Source organism: Drosophila arizonae, chromosome 3 (assembly GCF_054131065.1).
Source record: "Drosophila arizonae isolate 15081-1271.41 chromosome 3, UAZ_ARI_1.0, whole genome shotgun sequence".
In the NCBI taxonomy this organism is placed as follows: domain Eukaryota; kingdom Metazoa; phylum Arthropoda; class Insecta; order Diptera; family Drosophilidae; genus Drosophila; species Drosophila arizonae.
Window position 1 is genome coordinate 6,226,321 of NC_142923.1, and position 18,834 is coordinate 6,245,154.

Sequence of the window (18,834 nt, forward strand, 5' to 3'; positions counted from 1 at the left end):
CTACCTATTCATGGTTTCCAACATCATACTCTCTGTTTATTTCAATGCAGTCAAACCTGCGGCTCAGCGTGTTGAGGATATTTGCGTGTCCATGGTGGGCTTGATCATAGCCTTGGTTATCACGGCACTGCTGGCGCTTGTCGCCGTCGCCGTGGCCGTCTCCTGCTGGCTAATGGCCTACAGAAGAAGACCCAAGACGTTGGCACCCTTGCCACATCCTCCAGAGTTCCCCAATCCGCTGTTCGCCAACCCGGACGCTGCGCCCGAACCAACACCGGACTATATCTCCTAAACTGTAAAGTAACTAAACACAGACAGAACAACAACAAACCTAGCTATAATTTTAGTTTGTAACAAAAATATTTGAGATGCTCGTGCAAAAAGCTAGAAACGAAATTAAATTTCGCGCAACAAATGCAATGAAATGACAGAAAGAAAAAGCAAAAGTACAGTTGTGAGCAGAAAATGTAGTCGTCAGCGTTTATGAAACACTGACGCAACTAACAAAACGAAACATTAAAAGAAATTGTAAAAAGCAAAACGACATGATAGAAATGCCACAAAGCGCATTGCAAACATTTATTTAATAATTTAAGAAAATAATTTTATTATTTTGTATTAACATTTTAGTATTTTTCCTTACTAATATGAGAATTTTGCGTAGTTGCCAGACAATAGAAATTTTTTAAAGGCCTCCATAGAATTTTCAATAAACGAAACTGCCAAAAGTGAAACAGAAACAATGCAATGATGCAGAGAGAATATTTAGATTTTAAAGTGCAGCTACAAACGAATTCTCGTTCTCTAACGACAACTTCTTCATTAGTCGAGTATAATTACATAATGATATTTTGTTATATACATATATATATATATAACTCAAGATTTCCTATAAATGTTTAGGGTGTGGGTAGTAGCAACGACACTTTGTATTATAGCACAAGATACACACACAAATATACGCGCACACACACACACAATACTACTATTTCGAGTGTTATTTAGGACTTCAGCTCGCCTTTAAAATTGAAAACTGCCTTACCTTTCCAACACACACACACACACGAAACGAACAATGCACCCATAAGAATACTCTTTAGCAGTACGTAAACTTGCAATGGAACAGCGTATAGCCACAGCAGACATAAATATAAACACAAGACAATATCTCAACGATTGTCTTACATAGTTTATATAGAAGATCAAAAGTCTTACACACACACACACACACAGAGAGAAAGAGATCGATCACAAATAAAATGATGCTCAAGGTTAGAAGCTGCTCCTAAATCAAAATAATAACAATAAAAGAAATGAAAAAATAGAAAAACTGCCACTGAGGCGTTCATAGCGCACAAAAGATTAATGAATAGGAGAAGAAACGTATATAAGGTTTGTTTTAATTTTAAATGCAAAACAACGACTAATGGAGGATTTGAACTATGACTATGACTATAACTCTACTTACTACATACTACCACAACTACTATGATTAACCAATTATTTTTGTAGTTTTTTAGTCAATTAATATTAAATTGTTGTGATTGTTTTAAAATGCAAATGAAATACTTCCACTAACTAACTAAATAGTACAGCAAGTACTTAAAAAAAAAGGCAACGAATCGGCGAGCTTTCTTCCCCCGCAGCCAGCCAAGCGCAGAGCGCAGCTGTTAACGCGCTTGAAGCTATGCAGCGAATTTTTCGCTTCTCGCGCCGGTTCACAGTGCGCCACTGTTGCTTGGGGGCATGCGGGCTGTCGCCGCAATATTTTAATTATTCAAAATGAAGTTTTGAATTAATATTATTAAACATAAACAAAATGTATAGTCACTACTTTAAGCCGAACACTTTTTTTTCATAGTGGAAATACTATGAAAACTCGCACACACATACACACCAACACACACAGACAGAAAGAGACCAATTGTAAATAATACAACAACACAGGCAAACGAAACAAAAAAATCTATGATATTTTTAGTAGCGCATATTTTGTGTATAGGTTTCTAAACATTCTGCAATAGTAATATGCCAGGAAGGAAATAAAATTATTTTCTAATTACAAGTAAAGCAAGACATTTAAAACTCTGACAACATTTTGCTCACAATTAACATGAAAAAACTCTTATTTTTTCTTTAAAAACAAAAGCCGTTTAACAAAACTTCCACAATATCAACTAGAATTAAGTTGAACAAACTTTTTGCACTGGCAGCAAATATTAATGAAGAAAAATGAAAAAAAAAAAATAATTGTAAAAAGAAGACAATAGTTAAATTGTAATTATAATAAATTGTATTTAAAACAAAATTTAAAAACATAATTGTAATCGCTTATTGTAAACTAATAAATATTAAATGAATATAAATAAAGTATATAAATATTGTTTTTCTAATATAGTTTAAACCGAGAAAATCCTTTATGAATACATAAACACTTATGTATAATTTATATTTAATTTAGTGCAACAAAAATATTCATCGTTCTACATTCAGTTTCATTATATGTATTATAATTACAGTTCAGACCGACGAATTGTGTTGATTTAGAGCTGTCCATCTGTCCGTACGTTGATCTCATAGCCTAGCATATCAAATTTGATTTTAGTTTTTAGCTATGGAGTATGTTTAAAATTTCAGATTCGACGCAGTTCAACGTATTCCCTAATAGGCCGTTATCACCTAGAGCTTTTTTAATAGTTATTAATGCAATTATAGCGTTACTCTTCTTAAGAATCAACTAGAAATTCTCTATGGAAATATCTAATGATTTTCATTATTCAAATCAAGGGTATAGTCACTCAGTTAATAATTATTTACATTCGAATCTTACAAAATCCAGTTTTGTTCATGAATCTGGTGATATGATTAACATTTATACATTTATTATTATTATATTATTTGATAATCAAATAAAAAATGCCTTTTCATATTCCTGCTTGCCGTGACATACGCCGCTGCAAATCAATTCCCCGTCATTGTTATTAATCAGCTTATCATAGCGTCTGTCGCTAAGTGATAAAAAAAATGCAATTATCTAAAGCTGATCGCAAAAACGGAAGCTAGAATGAAACAAGAATCAATTTTGGCTGTTTGAAAATTTTAGCTTCTTCTTCATTGTCGCATGAAAAAAAAAAAAAAAAAAAATCATGAAACCATTTGGAGGATAAACCTTATATTAGTTGCATTTCAGTTGAGTTCTTGTTATACCTTGTTGAGCATGGCCGAAAGGGTATATTATGTATGGAGAAGCTTAAGTAATTGAGCAAAAGTGGCAGAGTGACAGAAAAAATGCTAGGAATAATATAGCATTATTGTCCTACTGATATTTTCTGTAGAAATTTAAATTTTAAAAACTACAATGAATTACTTTACACCAAAACTATTGCCTCCAGGGTATATCACAGTCTATCAACGTAAGTGCCTGTGTTTATTGTGATTGTTGCGGCCTACTATCTGATGCCGCGCCGGAAAGCATAAACGAGCGTACGACAAAAACCAAAATCGAAAACCGCAAATGCTCGCACGCTTGCTCACGGCGCCGGGGTGAGCGAACGAGAGAGCAAAGCGGACGAGCAGACGAGCGGACAAGCGGACAAATGGACGATCGGCTGAGCGTGAGCCGTGAGCTCGTGAGCCGTGAGTCGTTGGCGTCCAAGCTCAAGTGTAAACGATATTCGCGAACGTGGATCAGTTGACATTTGACAGCGCGCGTGTTTGCACGTTTTTAACGGCAGCTCGGCGGTCGCATAGTATATGGCGGCATTATAGCTCAACGATTGGATAGACGTGGCGAGGCGACGCGCCGCTGTCGTACATAAATCGTGAATGCGAGAAACGTTTGGCACACAAATGCGTGTTTCAAGAACTGTTTAAAACTGCTTAAATTCCAATTGGAGCACACGCATCGCGTATACGCAGCGTTATCTGCGCGTTTCGGGTAATTGATTATAATAATATCGTGCCAAGTGCTGATTATGTTATTAAGATTATGAATTATGATTAAAATGGAAATAAAGCTGGTCGGGCCTATTGTAGTGCACATTAATACAGCATGAATGTGATTTGAGTGGAGTCGATTGCAAATAATATCTAATTGAAATAAGAATCATATGTGACACAAAAAATCACTGCGAAGCGTTTACTAAATTACCATACAACAAAAAATAAATGAATAATATTAATTTAATATTATTGTCATTATTGGTGTTCATTATAAGCGTTTGTTATTTTTGCTGATTTGTTTGCGAAATGGTTTGCTTATGACTCGGGCCAAATCAATGCTAAAAAGTGAAAAAAAAAAAACAAATTTAAATATTTTACTTTATTGTTACCTTTATTGCTTATAAACCACAACAGCAGTTTAGAAAACACACAACAAATTTATTTATAGGAAATCACTTTACGTTGTTTAATGGCAAATCTATAATTTTGTTTGTATTTTTTCCTTGAGTTTTGCTATGTATGGACTCTGGTTTCATTAACACGACAGTTGTGTGTTTAAATCGAACTATTTAATATATGTATGTATATATTGGATTGCATTTTTGTATACCGGGAACATCATATAAATGCAAACATTTAGCCGGTGATGATTATCGCAATATTCCAAATATTTAAAGATAAAAGTTCAAATTGAATCAGATAAGAGATTAGATAACAGAATTCTAGACAGAAAAGTGCATTTCCTACATTTATTTCTTGTCTTAGCGTGAGAGAATATCAAATTTAGTATGGGACCTCTAAAATATCGAGCTCGACTAACAGATACCTTGAAGCTCGTGATTTATTTTAAACAGATTTGTTAGCAAATTTGGAATGGCTTATTAAGAGAGAAATTAAGAGAGTATACTTTAGATGTTGTTTTTGCTTTACACCAAATTTGCTAGCTCTACGTTTTAAGACATTTCAAGCATGCCAAAATAGCTGTAGTGGGAGAATAAATTAAGCGAATTTATGGAAAGGGAAAAAACTATAAATTATTATAAAATATTATATTAAATAAACAAACTATAGCTAAGTTTGCCCACTTGTAAAATTTCCAGTTTGGAGCTCGAATTGCGCATTGTCGAATGGAAAAGAGTAAATTGACTCAGATTAAGGATAATTATTCTTTTTTAGATCCTGTTACATGTTAATACACTTAGGTATAGTACAAATTTATCTAGCCAAAGTTTTTATTTCAAATTGCTTGAGGTTATTGATAAAATAAAAAGTAAACTGAAAAAAATTAAAAAAAAAAAAATTATAAATCGCGTAATAAAAAACAAATTAAGTTAAGGCACAATATTTGAAAATAGCAACACAAATTTCAGAGCTTAGCTCATGAATAGAGCATTACTGAGCTGCGCTCATAGTAAAGCGTATAAATAAAATTTACATATCACATGGTCGGGCATTGGGGCTGTTCTATTACAACGAAGCCCCATAAAGTGACATGTGCAATGCATACGAGTTGTCGGTTGTCTGTAGTCGATAGCAGCAATAGTAGTAGTAGTAGCAGCAGTAATATATCGCTATAAGATGCGTAATTAATAATTCTGAACCCATTTCAATGACCTTTGCGCCCGCTCAAAGAGTCAGTGGAGCAAAGCGCCATACGCATTGATCATCGCATAGATTATGACGTGCGGCTGGAATTTATCAGTGAGGGGAGTGGGGCCTTGACCAGAAAGCAAACCCCAGACACTCGTATTCACAAATAAAAGCCAACAATGCATTGTGAAGGGGGTGGGGGTAACCTTTATCACAGCTCGATAAGATACAGTTATGCAAGTGAAGTGCGAGCCTTGTTGGCGATCTGAAGTGTGAGAGCCACTCTGTCAGTCAGTCAGTCAGATAGGAGTGTTTATCTCCATGTCACAATGATAAAATATAAAAGAAAACAAAACTGGAACAAGATACACTGCACATGTGCTTGTTTATTTATATAAATATTCAAAAGTAAATATCATGAAAATAATATTTGCCTAATTGCCGAGAGGACTGAAGGGAAAAGGTGATGCGCATGATTAATTATGAGTGTAAAATTTTGCAGGTGTTTCGCAAATTAGGTAATACAAATAAAGTTTAGAAAATATATGAATACATATGTATTATTTCAAAGCTTACCCAAAATGTATGATAATCTAATATGTTAGACTTAAAACTAAATATTTTCATCACTTAATAAAATTAGAAAGTTATTGTCAACACCTAATTTTTATACACAAAAAAAAAATTTTTTTTTTAATTTTTATTTTTGTTTTTTTTCATAAATAATTTATGAAAATTTTTCTAAATTGCTTTCTCGACTAATTTTTATGCATATGTGTTTTTTTATTTTTTTTATTTTTTTGTTTCGTTTATCTTTGGAATTTTCTATGAACAGCTGCAACTATTTTAAATGCTGAAGTAATTCAAATAATAAATAAGATTAATGAATTTCGACAAGGGAAGCCCCTTAAATTTAAAAAGACTTAAAATGTTTTCATTCTAAAAATAATTTGTTGTGCGCATAGATCAACTAAAATAATCTATCTATTAAAAATCAATATACATTTTAATAGATTTTAAAATTTAGAAGCTTTATTTTTCTCAAAGCTGAGAAAGCGGAAGTTGCTTATATACAACTATGACATTAATTAAGATTTCGAATCTAAGGGAATATATCTTAGCTTATCTCGCTGACTTTTATATTTAAAGAGTGGTGTATAAAGAAAATAAAATCTAATTCTAAACTAAAAGTTCCATTCAAGTTGATTATATAGAAGAATGGAATTAAACAAAGAGAAATCGCGTCTCTTGGTTTTCTCTTTATTTTATTTTATTGTGATTTAAAAGCATTAGAGCACACGCACAGAGCCAGACACAAACACAGCGAGAATAAGCATAATAATAATGGCATTGTGTTGTTCAAGGTTTTAATGTGATTTAAAAATATGACAACCGCAACAGCAACAACAACAACGAGCTTTATCAACAACAAGCTGTGCGGCACCAGCTACAAATTATGAGCATTAAAATGATAAATAGACACACGAAAGCATCAGCCACAGCAGCCCGAACAAACAAGTGCAAGTCGGAAGCAACATAGGAGAAACATGATTTTATGATCCCAAAAGCAACAACAACAACAACAGCAAGAGAAATAGCAACAGCAGCAAAAACACTTTGCAAAAATGGCAGATCAAGATGCAAGCAGCGCCCCGAAGGGCGATCGCCATACTTTGGCTAAGACAGCCTCCTCGCCCACTGCCCTGAATCTGGTAACCAAGCGCAACCCGCCCACAGCGCTGGCGCCGCTACGGCTCAGCCAGCTGTCGGACAGCGGCGCGGAGAGCTGCGGGGATGGTGACGAGCAGACGCGACTCATACGCGGCCCATCCGTGCGAGCACCCAAGTACATCATTATACCAGCCACGCCCGGGACGCCGGTCAGCTCCACTGCGGGGGCGCCGCACTTGCCATTCCGGCAGACCAACTCCACGACATCGCTGGTGGCCATGTCGGCGGCCATGCACAAGCAGCCGCTACGCCAACCCTCGGTGAAGTCGCGGCCCAGCTCGGATGTGATTCAGCCGGCACAGCTGCAGCAGCAAATACAACTGCAGCAGCAGCAGCCAACGGCATCCACTTCTACGGTTACCTTTACCATAGATGACTATGACACGGCAGCAGCTCCCACCGCCGCACCACCCATACCAGTGGTGCAGTATACGCCCGCAACACTAACCAGCACCACCACCACCACAATGGCTGGCCTGGATGGACTGGCCGTCTCAGCTCAGCCGCTCAGCTACGATGTGCGCTCGCGCTTGGGCAGCCATCACAGCAGCATGAGGTCTGTAGTATCAGGTGAGTTGAGACTTGATGACGCCCATTGAGGATGCGTAGTGTTACTTTTGCTTGCATGCCACGCCCATAGCTTACCTGCCCGGCCTGAGCGACAGCAGCTGCAATCTCGCCAGCAGCTCGGCCGCAACAGGCGGACTGCAGCCACCCAATCCGCTCTACATGCAGCCGCAGTCCTCGCTCAGCGGCAGTTCCTATCACTTCCACGAGCTAGCCGGCAATCAGATCTACTCGGATGTCACATCGGTCCGCTCGCTGGCCTCCATTGGCATTGGCTCCACAGATGGACGCAAGCTAGTTATACGTCGTGTGCCAACCACAGCGAATGAGCTCTTCGATATGGTCAATCCACAGACGCCGCCGTAAGTTAAAACGAGATAAGTGTGAATGGAGAAGCTACTTAGAGTTTAGGATATTTAGTGAGATGAGAGACTTGTTAAAAAAGCTATCGAGATTTTCTTTATTGATAAATGAAGGATATATATCCCTATATAGCTAAGTCATCTACTTTGGCAAGTTAAATTAGTTTAAATCGATTTGTTGTATGTACCCCAGATAGGATAATCAACAAAGATTTTTCAAGAGAATTTGAGTATTCCTCAGATTCCATGTCGTTGACCTGATCTGATCTCTGTGCACTGCGAATTATGTCGTTAACAGATTTCTGTGCATTCCATAGTCTTACTAATTCAATTTGATTTAAGTTTAACTAGATTGCACGACATTAAGCAGAATCCATCCTTTACTCTAGCTGCCCCATCATCAAGACGGATTTATGCTAGCATTTCAATATACCTAACCAACAATTGCTCCATTCTCTTTATTTAAGTGATCATTTAAGTCAGATTTGATCTTTTTTCACATACTATATAATCATATAGACAGCATACATTAGCGATTCAAAAACGCGCCCCTTGTCAAGCCAATTGACGGCCGCATAAAACACTTAAAATTCATTGCAAATTTTGGCACCATTTCACACCGAAGCATAAAAAGTAAATGTTCGCACACACACAAACAAATGTTAGTAAATAATGAAATTTTAACACCATCTCTGTATGGGGAGCACATGATGCCTTTGACACGAAACGTGAACATCGCTGGGAGCGATCGCAGCTATTTTTAAAGTAAATGTTCCTTAACGCGATCAATAGATCCACATAAGTAGCAAAGTACAACTGTTGACTCGATCAATTTACAAGTAGATCCGAGCACAAATAGTTCGATTCGCAAGATTAGCCCCAAGCTGGCAGCGAGAGGCGCCATTCAGTTAGTTGGCAACCCACGATCGGTGCAGTTGTTCCACAGCTTCCTCATCGCATCGAATCCTGCGCGAAGTGTTGAAAAAAGAAAGAATTTCAATCTACATGGATAACGTTTATCTAGTGTAAATTATTATCTCCCATATATCCTGAGAGATTCAATCTACTTCAGCGAGATGCCCCATCGCAACGATCTGGATGCGCAGTCATCCAAGCACTCGGAGCAGTCCTTTTTCCGCTACAATCGCGTGGCCAAAGTGTAAGCCCCTCATCTGCGCCTACCTCTTATGTAATATACGTGACGTGAATGGTGCCATTTGATTTTTTACCAAGTGCTTAATGGCTTTCAATTCGCATTTATATGGCCCATTATGATTGAATTGTGTTTGCTTTGCTCATTAGCGAAATGCCGCTGATTGAATATTAACGTTTATTTAATGGATAAGTGGCCTGCTCAAGCTCGACCCGAGACTACATCATTTATACAATTTATTTATGATCTCTGTGTGCATAATGTATTGCAGGCGGCACGTGTCAAAGACCGATTTTATTTTCTTGCACTTTTTTCTTGATAACGTTCGATACTTGTATTTATTTATGGAATCAGTTCGAGACTGAATCTGTTATAAATAAAATTGACATAAAATATGGAGCTGATGTCCATTTGAAATTGAGTGGATTGATTGGGTTTTGGCACAAATGTGACAAGTTAAGATACAAACGAAATACCGGGTACTGTCTGGACAGAATGTCAAAAACCCGATTCACTGATTCAAGTTGAAGATATGGAATTGGCTAGACTTTGAGGTTGAGGCCAACTTTATCTTTTTGTCTTAAAGAAAACCAATTTGACGAATTTGTAGAACTTGGCAATGATTGACATTGAAATTCCATTTTAGTAAGTGAGTCGATAGTAACATGCATGATAAGCCATTGAAAAAGGTCAATTATGACATACGTATAAGTATCCAAGATTTATTACTGTGGTATTATTATAATATATATTATGATAAGCCATTGAAAAAGGTCAAGTATGACATACGTATAAGTATATCCAAGATTTATTACTGTGGTATTATTATTTATTATATGTATATGAAATGAAAAGTTTCATTCAATATTTGAAGATCACAAATTGTTTTCAATTTTTCAATTTGCACAAAAACCTTACGCCTCAGCACTAGTGATGTCCCCCAATATATGTGTGAACAAACACACCCCCTAATCTGGGATCATGCAACAACAATGCACCGGCATTTGGCACCTCGTAGAGAGACTATTGTTGCATTTGGCATGTGATTACTACAATTAAACCATTTGACACACCAGAAATACTAGCTGTGGGGTCGTGTGGTTGGTGTCGCGGCGATGGTCATGTAATCAGTGCAATAGTCTGGGCTCCGGGTGCCGCATTACAGAGGGCGAGTGTTGACAACAATTAGATGCGCCTGGCTGGCCAGCATGCAAATGACTAGGAAAAGCGAAAAATCATATATAGATAGATAGATGCGCCCAATATATGCCCATATGCCTATATGCCTGTCTGTTAAACAATAATCGAGCATATTCCCTGCATTTACAGGCCGCTCGGCATCGATGACGATGACAGCTTCATGGATATGTCGGACGAGGCGGCCATCTTGAAGCCGCGCCAACAGCACTGGGCCAACAAGATGCAGTTCGTCCTGGCCTGCATTGGCTACTCGGTGGGTCTGGGCAATGTCTGGCGATTTCCGTACATGTGCTACAAAAGTGGAGGCGGTAAGTGAAAATCATATGAAATATTTGAAAGAGGAGCTTTTCATATATGTAGTTCGTTTATAGAATTGTTTTTTTTTTTTTTTTTTTTTTTTTTTTTGTGTATACTGTAGTTGCATTTATTGACATAAAATAATACATTTGTCAACATTTAGAATTCAATATTAAAAGTCCCAGTAAAATAGAACCTCAAAGAAGAATAAGAAGAACATACGAAAAGTTTCGGCATAAACTTTGATTCTATGTGACATCTTCGGAGGTATTCGGCTGTATTTTTTTTTTTTTTTTTTTTTTTAGAATTTTGCGCTTTATGCGACATTTCCGCTGTAAACGCAACAAAGTGATAAATTAAAATTTGTTTAAGCTCAGCGCAAAATTATGAAAGTCCGACGACAAAATAAAGCGGTCACTGTCATCTGTACGTCTCTGTGGAGCACCGCCTCCCTCCATGCCTGCCCCTTGCACCACCAAAGCCCGCAAGCCACTTGGCGGGGGCTACGTCCATCTTCATTTACACGCTCTCACTCTCAGAAGCCAGAGGCCCCATTTACATTTCTCAGCCGCATTATACACACACTCACACACACACAGAGAGTAATGTATAATGAGGCAAGCGACATCTGACAACTGGATAAAATGAGACACATTATATACATTCATATATACATATATATGTATACTATTTATTTTGTACAATTTGCAATTGTTGATCTCAAATATTTATAATTAATTTAATTTGCTTACTTAGCTGTTCTCGTTTCTCTATGCCTTGTAATATGCTCTTTGTAATTTCAGGTGTGTTTCTAGTACCTTATTGCATAATACTCTTCATATGCAGCATACCGCTGCTGTTTATGGAGCTATCTGTGGGCCAATACACGGGCCGAGGTCCCATCGGTGCGCTGGGTCAGCTCTGTCCCCTATTTAAGGGTAAGTCTCATAATCTCTTGTCTCCCAAATTATCGCTGCTTTCAAGATATCTTTGAAATTTAGCTATAGTATATATATTAAATGTGTAAAGATAATGACACTAACGTTGATTGTGCTTATCGTATGGAACTTGTTTGATTCATCGATTAGATAAGTATATATTCTATATAAGTTTGTCAGACAAAATAGCTGGAACTGTAAATATATCTATATCGATGCAACATGCGGCGTATGAGTAATATTTGGCAATCCCTCACGCGCTCTCTCTCTCCCTCACTTGCTCTCCTGAGCCACTTAAGAATTTTCAAATCCGTTTAAGATTTTGTGAACAGCTCGCTCCCAGTCATATATCATAAAATTGAGCCTCATTGCGTCATTTCGTTGAGATATTTACACGCTTTATAGGTCAGTGCGAGTGCGTCACGCTGTCGCGCTTCGAGTAACTAAATTTAGAAATGTTCTTTCCGCCTAGTTAATTAGCAAACAAAAAAGGCATTCACTAAAATATGAATATAATATAGTACAATGGAGCGAAAACAAAACTCCAATTGAGATTTGCCTACGTGCCCATGACAAAGCAAATATGGGCGCCGCCTGGTAAAGTTCACTGCCAATGTCAGAATAGACCCAGTTAGAGCTGAACAAATAGTTGGCCCACGGCGTGTTGAGTTGACAATTTACAAAGCCGCCGAAAACGGATGCCGAAAAACATGTGCAAAGATACCCTGTAAAGAGGTATATGAGCATACCACTTTTGCTAATGGAACTGCAGAGATTTTTTTACAAAATATATGTTTTTTTTTGCATATGTGTGAAGAGTGTAGAATATATTGTTTACAGCTTGACAAATTCATCTAAAGAGGCACATTTTAATAAATTTATAGTCATAAGTTGTTATTTATTTAAGCGAACGTACACTCTGTATGCGAGTACTTAGTTTTATTGTTAGTAATTCGTATGTAGATATTAGTTCAGTATAGGCTCTCTATACATCCCCTACAAAATGCCAAGCCATAGTCCAATCGACCGCTCTGCCACGCTTCCGCACACCTTATCTAAACATGCAGGGTATACCATAATCGTTCTGCCTAGCTTTGCTCGGCTGGCAGTGAAACTGAAGCACTTGCCTTCTCCATCTACTGTAACAACTGAAATTCACATTCGAATGAGCCGAGACACTTGCTAATTATTTAGTATCATTTTTATGGGGCTGGCGCGAAAAGGCGAAGTGTAACTTGAACCTGAAACGGAAATGTTTTGAGCGATATACGTACGCGTCTTGCGAGCGTTTGTGAGATACCGCACCACCCGCACCACACCGTACCGTATCGTAGTCACTCACCAAACCAAAAGCAGTCAAAGGCCACACTCATAAATCTCAACAAACAACATTATTTTGACATATTTGCAAAGCTCTTGTTTACAATATTTTGCCAATAGAATAGCCTTGGCACGCCCACACAGGCCCAGGCGCTCGCCCACGCCCACGCTCACGCCCACTGTCAAACGTCAAACCTGCAACCAGATGCGAACTAATAAATATTAATAGACATTTCTAAGCCAACAAATGGCTTTAATTGGCTGCAGCGGCACGCGGCCAATTACAATTATGCAGATGAGTCCAAGTCTAGACAAGTGATTCAAGTGAACTGGTCTAAATTACAGCTTGAATCCAAAATGTAACTCTCCGAGCGTGCTGCAATCTGAAATCCTGAGCTTGCAGGGAAATGAATATGCAGAAAAACAAATGCAAGACTGCTATTAATCATATATCATATTGGATTCCATAGTCTATATTCCCATTCAAGAAGTTGAACAACTAACCGCTCACCTAGGTAGCTCGAGCACAATCTCAACCCAATAGGTTTATATATTTAAACATATAATTAAGACATAAAACTGATTCTTTGCAGGTGCCGGTCTGGCCAGCGTAGTTGTCTCGTTTCTCATGTCCACCTACTATAGCGTCATAATAGGTTATTCAATTTATTACTTTTTCACATCGTTCAAAACGGAAATGCCGTGGGTTGATTGCAACAACAGGTGAGTGGGCGTGGCACTGTCCGAAATCGTATGCTGAATAAACATAATAATCCTTTTATTCAAGATGGAACACACCCGACTGTTGGGTGCCACAGCGCAAGGAGCTGAACACCACTGCGCCGGACACTTCTCGCACGCCCTCCGAGGAGTTCTTTGAGTATGCAACAAGAGAAGAGCTGAAGAGAACTTTAATATTAATAATATTTCGCATATATTTTTGCAGAAATAAAGTGCTGCAGATTAGCGCCGGGCTGGAGTATCCGGGCATGATGCGCTGGGAGCTGTTCGCCTGCCTCGTGTGTGCCTGGCTGATGGTCTACTTTGCCACGTGGAAGTCAATCAAATCGTCGGCCAAGGTGCGCTATTTCACGGCCACGTTTCCCTTCGTGCTCATCATTATTCTCATGTTCCGGGCGATCACGCTCGAGGGCGCGGCCGAGGGCCTGCGCTTCTTCTTCCGGCCCAACTGGTCGGAGCTGAAGAATGCGAACGTGTGGATCAATGCTGCCTCACAGAACTTTAACTCGCTGGGCATTACGTTCGGATCGATGATCTCGTTCGCCAGCTACAACAAGTACAACAACAACATACTGCGAGACACGATTTCGGTGAGCCTGGTCAATATGGGGACCAGCTTATTGGTGGGCATATTTGCCTTCTCCACGCTGGGCAACCTCGCGCTGGAACAGAACACGAATGTGCGCGATGTGATTGGCGATGGACCGGGCATGATATTCGTGGTCTATCCACAGGCAATGGCCAAGATGCCATATGCCCAGCTGTGGGCAGTTATGTTCTTCTTCATGCTGCTGTGTCTGGGCCTCAATTCACAGTTTGCCATAGTCGAAGTGGTGGTCACATCCATACAGGATGGCTTCCCGCGCTGGATTAAACGGCATCTGGGCTACCACGAGATTGTGGTGCTCTTTGTCTGCGTCATCGCGTGCCTCTTCGGATTGCCGAACATCATACAGGGCGGCATCTACTACTTCCAGCTAATGGATCACTATGCTGCCTCCGTGACGATTATGTTTCTGGCCTTCTGCCAGATGATTGCCATAGCCTGGTTCTACGGCACCGGGCGACTCTCGAAGAATGTTAAACAGATGACGGGAAAGGCGCCGTCGTTCTATTTAAAGTCCTGTTGGCTGGTGCTGGGACCCTGTTTGCTATTTGTGAGTGCCAAATGGGATTTGCAAAGAAACTATTCTGATTCGGTGTATTCCAGGCCATTTGGATACTGAGCTTGATCAACTACAAGGAGCCGACGTATCACAATGGACGCTACACCTATCCAGACTGGGCCTACGGCATTGGCTGGATGTTTGCCTCCCTATCCTTGGTCTGCATACCAGGCTATGCTATCATCAACTTTATGCGCAGTAGCGGCGACAGCTTCTGGGAGGTGAGAAGTTGACATTGATTTATATCATTTAATTTAATTATATTTTCCATATTCACAGCGCATTAAAATTACACTGCGTCCCAATATTTACGAGTGCAAGATCTGTGGTGAACACCACTGCGAACACGACTATCCGGAGCAAGAACAGTACATGCTGGCGCAGGAGCTGGGCAACGTTTACAAGCCAACTATAAAGCCGAGCCAGAAGACAGCCTACAATGCCATGCATGCATCCAATGCAGAACCACACGGCGTTCACACTGAGTACACGTACCAGTCCAATGAGGAGCAAGCGACGCAGCCGGCGACAGATGAGCACAGTGTGAAGTAGACCTTGGGCTTGGCGAAAAGGTCCTGTTTCCTGTTCAATTGTTAACAATTTCTCTGAGTATTTTTAATACATAATTTGTTTTAATTTGCAAGCAATAAATACAATAATATTTAATTAAAATAATATTTTTAATAACAACAATTTGTGATCAGTTGTTTCCACAGATTAAAGAATGCATTACAATAATTAATTGTTTTGCATTTGAAAATGATTAGAAATATTTAATATATCAAATCTTTGAGACTATAGCTTACTACGCTTAATATCTAACAATCAATTACATGATTATGTTGCACATACTTACCACATCATGGCAAAGTAACCAGTTTAATAGTTCCATGAGAATTGCTATAATATATGAAATACTTGCTCAATGCTGAACCACTCTTAAAGCTGCTGCACATAACGATACAACAAATCTGACTCTTCAAGCTTGGGCACCGCATTGAAGTTCCGCGGCGTCTTGCAGTACTCGGCATAAATGAGTAGACTCTTGGCGGGCACAGTTGGCGGTTGCACACTCAGATAGGAATCGGTGCCGTAGTCACTTAGCGAACGCAGTGTGATGCCTCGCATCATCTTGGCATGTTCCTGTTCCCGTTGAGCAACTGCCGTTTGGGTTGGCTGAGCGCCACCGCTAGACAGTTTTCCCATTTGCACGTAGTTTTTGTAGATAGCCATGCTCTGCTTGGGTGGCGGACTGATGGTGCAGCCATACACCTGTTGCATGGAAGGCAGCATTGAGGCTAGTGTGAATGGGACCGGCTCAGCTGTTTCCGTTTGCTTGGACTCCTTTTCGGCAAAGCTGGCACTGAGATCCTCGTCACTAGAACTGTCCTCGCCCTCATTAGAGCTGGAGGAGTTACTATTCATGGAACCAGTCGAACTTTGACCAGTCATCGATGGATTCTGTCGGGCCTTACGCGACGGCTGTATCTGACGCTGGAACGGACTGTAGTTGGTGCGGTATGTGGGCATGTATCGCGCTGCAAGTTGGCTGATCTCGAATTCGATGTGCTCGCTCAGATCTGTCCACTTGAAGGACTGATGGTAATTGGAGTAGGCATCAATCATCTCTAATCCATTACTGTGCACTCGAAACAACTCCTTGACCAGCTTGTTTTTGTCTGCGCAGGGGAAGGGCAAGCACTCGCGCACCTTGTGCCGCACCCAATCCGTGATTGATGCACTCGATGTACTCGGCACAAAGGCATTGTGCATATCGTAATCCGTTTGCAGCTCCCATATAGGCTGATTTACTGCAAATATAGAATATATTAGTGAAAATATAGAACTCGAACAAGATTTATCTTACATTTTGGCTTGTAGAGACCCAGAAACAAGTTAATGCTCTGCTGCTTCTCCGTGTCGCTGAATGTATTGCTGTAATAACGACTCAGAGTCTGCATTACATCGTTGCCCTGCGACGCCCAAGCGGCCGTCTTGCGATAGGTCTTAATACGATGCACTAGCTGTGAGCCACCATACTGCAGAGCCAAGGTATCACCGTGCTCCTCATACAGATGCTCCAGCATGGTTACGCAATCCGAGTCAAACTCCAGTTTGGCTGACTTCAGAAACCCCAATCGCTCTAATTGATTGCCTAGGGCGCACTTTCCAATGGCAAACTGGGCCGAGTTGGTGCGATCCAGGCAATCAACACAATTGGTCCGAACGATGCCCGTCTGGAAGCTGAGCTCGCTGCCCCGATGCGCCTTATAGAACATGCCCGTCATCTGGATAATATTTGCCGCATGCACCGCCAACTGTTCCATGACGTTGCCGCCGCTGAGACGGCTCTGCCGTGCCATATCAAAATGTATGTGCTTCATGCGATGTTGAGGCGGCAGGAATTGATTGAGATATTTAATGCTGTTCTGCAGCTCCTTGGAAATTATGGACTCATGCTTGCGCCGCTCACGCTTCTTAACCAAATTCAGCATGATAAGCGGAGAGCCGTAGTGGAAGAGCAGGCGCTCAAAATGTCGAGACGGCGTTTGGGCATAGGGATCACAGATGTCCAGCTGTATGGGCGGCTTTGGCACCATTTTGCTGATGTCCTGCGACCAATGGGATGGTACTGATCCGCGCATTTGAGTGAAAGCGCACAGGCGTTGCCGGTCACTGACAATCTGCTCCGTTTCAACTTCATTAGCAACATCGCCCTGCAAGTATATCTTATGTTAATTCCCTACATATTTTTCACTTTGTTTACATACCTTAAAGTTGGCACCGCGCTTCAGAAATCGTGTGCCAGCAAAGCGGCTGCTGCGTCGTGCTATGAGACAAACATTCACATGCCTGCCAAAGATGCTAATGCAGGATTGGCTAACGTAACCGTGTGTGACCTCCAAGAGCCAATCCTTATGCATAATGCCCTCCATCGGCTGCAGCAGGTAGGCGTTCCACACGAAACGCTTCCGAGAAACGCTGCGAAAGGCATAGTCAACCCGTTCGTGGGCTTGAGCCACATTGTTCGTCAGCGTATTCCAATCGGGCAGCGGCTCATCCCGCTCTAAATTCAGCTTTGTACCAACATAGCGTGGAGCTGATTCGTTATATTGCAACGTTCGAGTCAGGTCGTACGAGTAGGAGAAGTAAAAGTTGCTGCGTAGATCAATATTCTGAAATATGCGTTTGTAGCGCTCCTCATGCGGATGTGGAGGCCGCTGTGAGGTCACCTCGTTTACGCGAACCATCACCGTGTCCTTGATGGTGTACACCAAATGCATGCCAATATGGGCACAACATTTTCGCTTGGTCACCAGTATCAAGTAGTAGCCCTCGAGGAATCTAACAAAGCCCAATACTCCATAGGCAGAGGTTACTTTAGGCGAGCCTGTTAACGAAGACACAAATCTGCGTATCTCCAAGTTGTTGAACTCGTTTGCATTTTCCTCGATGCTCAAGCGGTTAAGCGCCAACCGATCGATGGTGAGCAAGCGAAATCGCGTTTCGCGGTTGTTGCTGCCCACCAAATACAAGCGCTGAAAATAAAGATGAATCCAACTTACTTGATACAATCTATTGATAGCAAAAACCTTACCGAGCGGGTTTCATAGAGTACCACTTTTTGTATGGAACTTATAAGTGGATTAAATATAATATTTGGATTGTCATTATTCATTTCTGCACAAAATCGTCGATGCTAATAACAAAGTAAAAAGCTATCGACCTATCGATGTATCGAAGTGGGCGGTATACAAATTGCCGTTGAATAAATATCTTAACATCTTATCTACTTAAGCTAAACAACTGTAATAATGTGTTGATTA

At 40.2% G+C, this 18,834-nt stretch overlaps 3 protein-coding genes across 48 annotated transcripts in view; 2 read left to right on the top strand and 1 right to left on the bottom strand.

The window, feature by feature from the left end:
• dpy (fibrillin-like protein dumpy) overlaps positions 1 to 2,379 on the top strand; it is a 137,230-nt gene extending 134,851 nt beyond the window's left edge. For all 46 annotated transcript variants that reach the window (XM_089465924.1, XM_089465927.1, XM_089465931.1 and 43 more), the window contains one exon: positions 51 to 2,379. In XM_089465924.1, the coding sequence (XP_089322050.1) occupies positions 51 to 292 (242 nt within the window). In that variant the 3' untranslated portion in view covers positions 293 to 2,379. The remainder of the gene's footprint in view (positions 1 to 50) is intronic.
• A 1,287-nt stretch (positions 2,380 to 3,666) lies between these two features.
• On the top strand, positions 3,667 to 15,682 carry ine (solute carrier family 6 member inebriated). The gene is made up of 10 exons (XM_018002395.2): positions 3,667 to 3,937; positions 6,897 to 7,833; positions 7,904 to 8,192; positions 10,675 to 10,853; positions 11,646 to 11,780; positions 13,694 to 13,823; positions 13,888 to 13,980; positions 14,047 to 14,998; positions 15,052 to 15,228; positions 15,287 to 15,682. Exons 2-10 carry the CDS (start codon positions 7,158 to 7,160, stop codon positions 15,557 to 15,559), a joined length of 2,904 nt encoding a protein of 967 aa, XP_017857884.1. The 5' UTR covers positions 3,667 to 3,937; positions 6,897 to 7,157; the 3' UTR covers positions 15,560 to 15,682.
• Positions 15,618 to 18,761, bottom strand: FIG4 (polyphosphoinositide phosphatase FIG4). Its single transcript, XM_018004757.2, has 4 exons — positions 18,606 to 18,761; positions 17,779 to 18,546; positions 16,875 to 17,724; positions 15,618 to 16,818 (listed from the first exon to the last, which is right to left on the bottom strand). The coding sequence occupies exons 1-4, from the start codon at positions 18,684 to 18,686 to the stop codon at positions 15,947 to 15,949; spliced, it is 2,571 nt and encodes an 856-aa protein (XP_017860246.1). The 5' UTR covers positions 18,687 to 18,761; the 3' UTR covers positions 15,618 to 15,946.
• Between the last annotated feature and the right edge of the window lie 73 nt (positions 18,762 to 18,834).

Bases quoted from the DNA above. Each gene is read 5' to 3' on its own strand.
- ine (XM_018002395.2), top strand. From the start codon at position 7,158: ATGGCAGATCAAGATGCAAGCAGCGCCCCGAAGGGCGATCGCCATACT. The intron at 11,781-13,693 runs GTAAGTCTCATA...GATTCTTTGCAG, and splicing joins GCTCTGTCCCCTATTTAAGG to GTGCCGGTCTGGCCAGCGTA. The intron at 13,824-13,887 runs GTGAGTGGGCGT...CTTTTATTCAAG, and splicing joins TGGGTTGATTGCAACAACAG to ATGGAACACACCCGACTGTT.
- FIG4 (XM_018004757.2), bottom strand. From the start codon at position 18,686: ATGAATAATGACAATCCAAATATTATATTTAATCCACTTATAAGTTCC. The intron at 18,547-18,605 runs GTAAGGTTTTTG...CTTTATTTTCAG, and splicing joins TACTCTATGAAACCCGCTCG to CGCTTGTATTTGGTGGGCAG. The intron at 17,725-17,778 runs GTATGTAAACAA...ATATACTTGCAG, and splicing joins AGCGCGGTGCCAACTTTAAG to GGCGATGTTGCTAATGAAGT.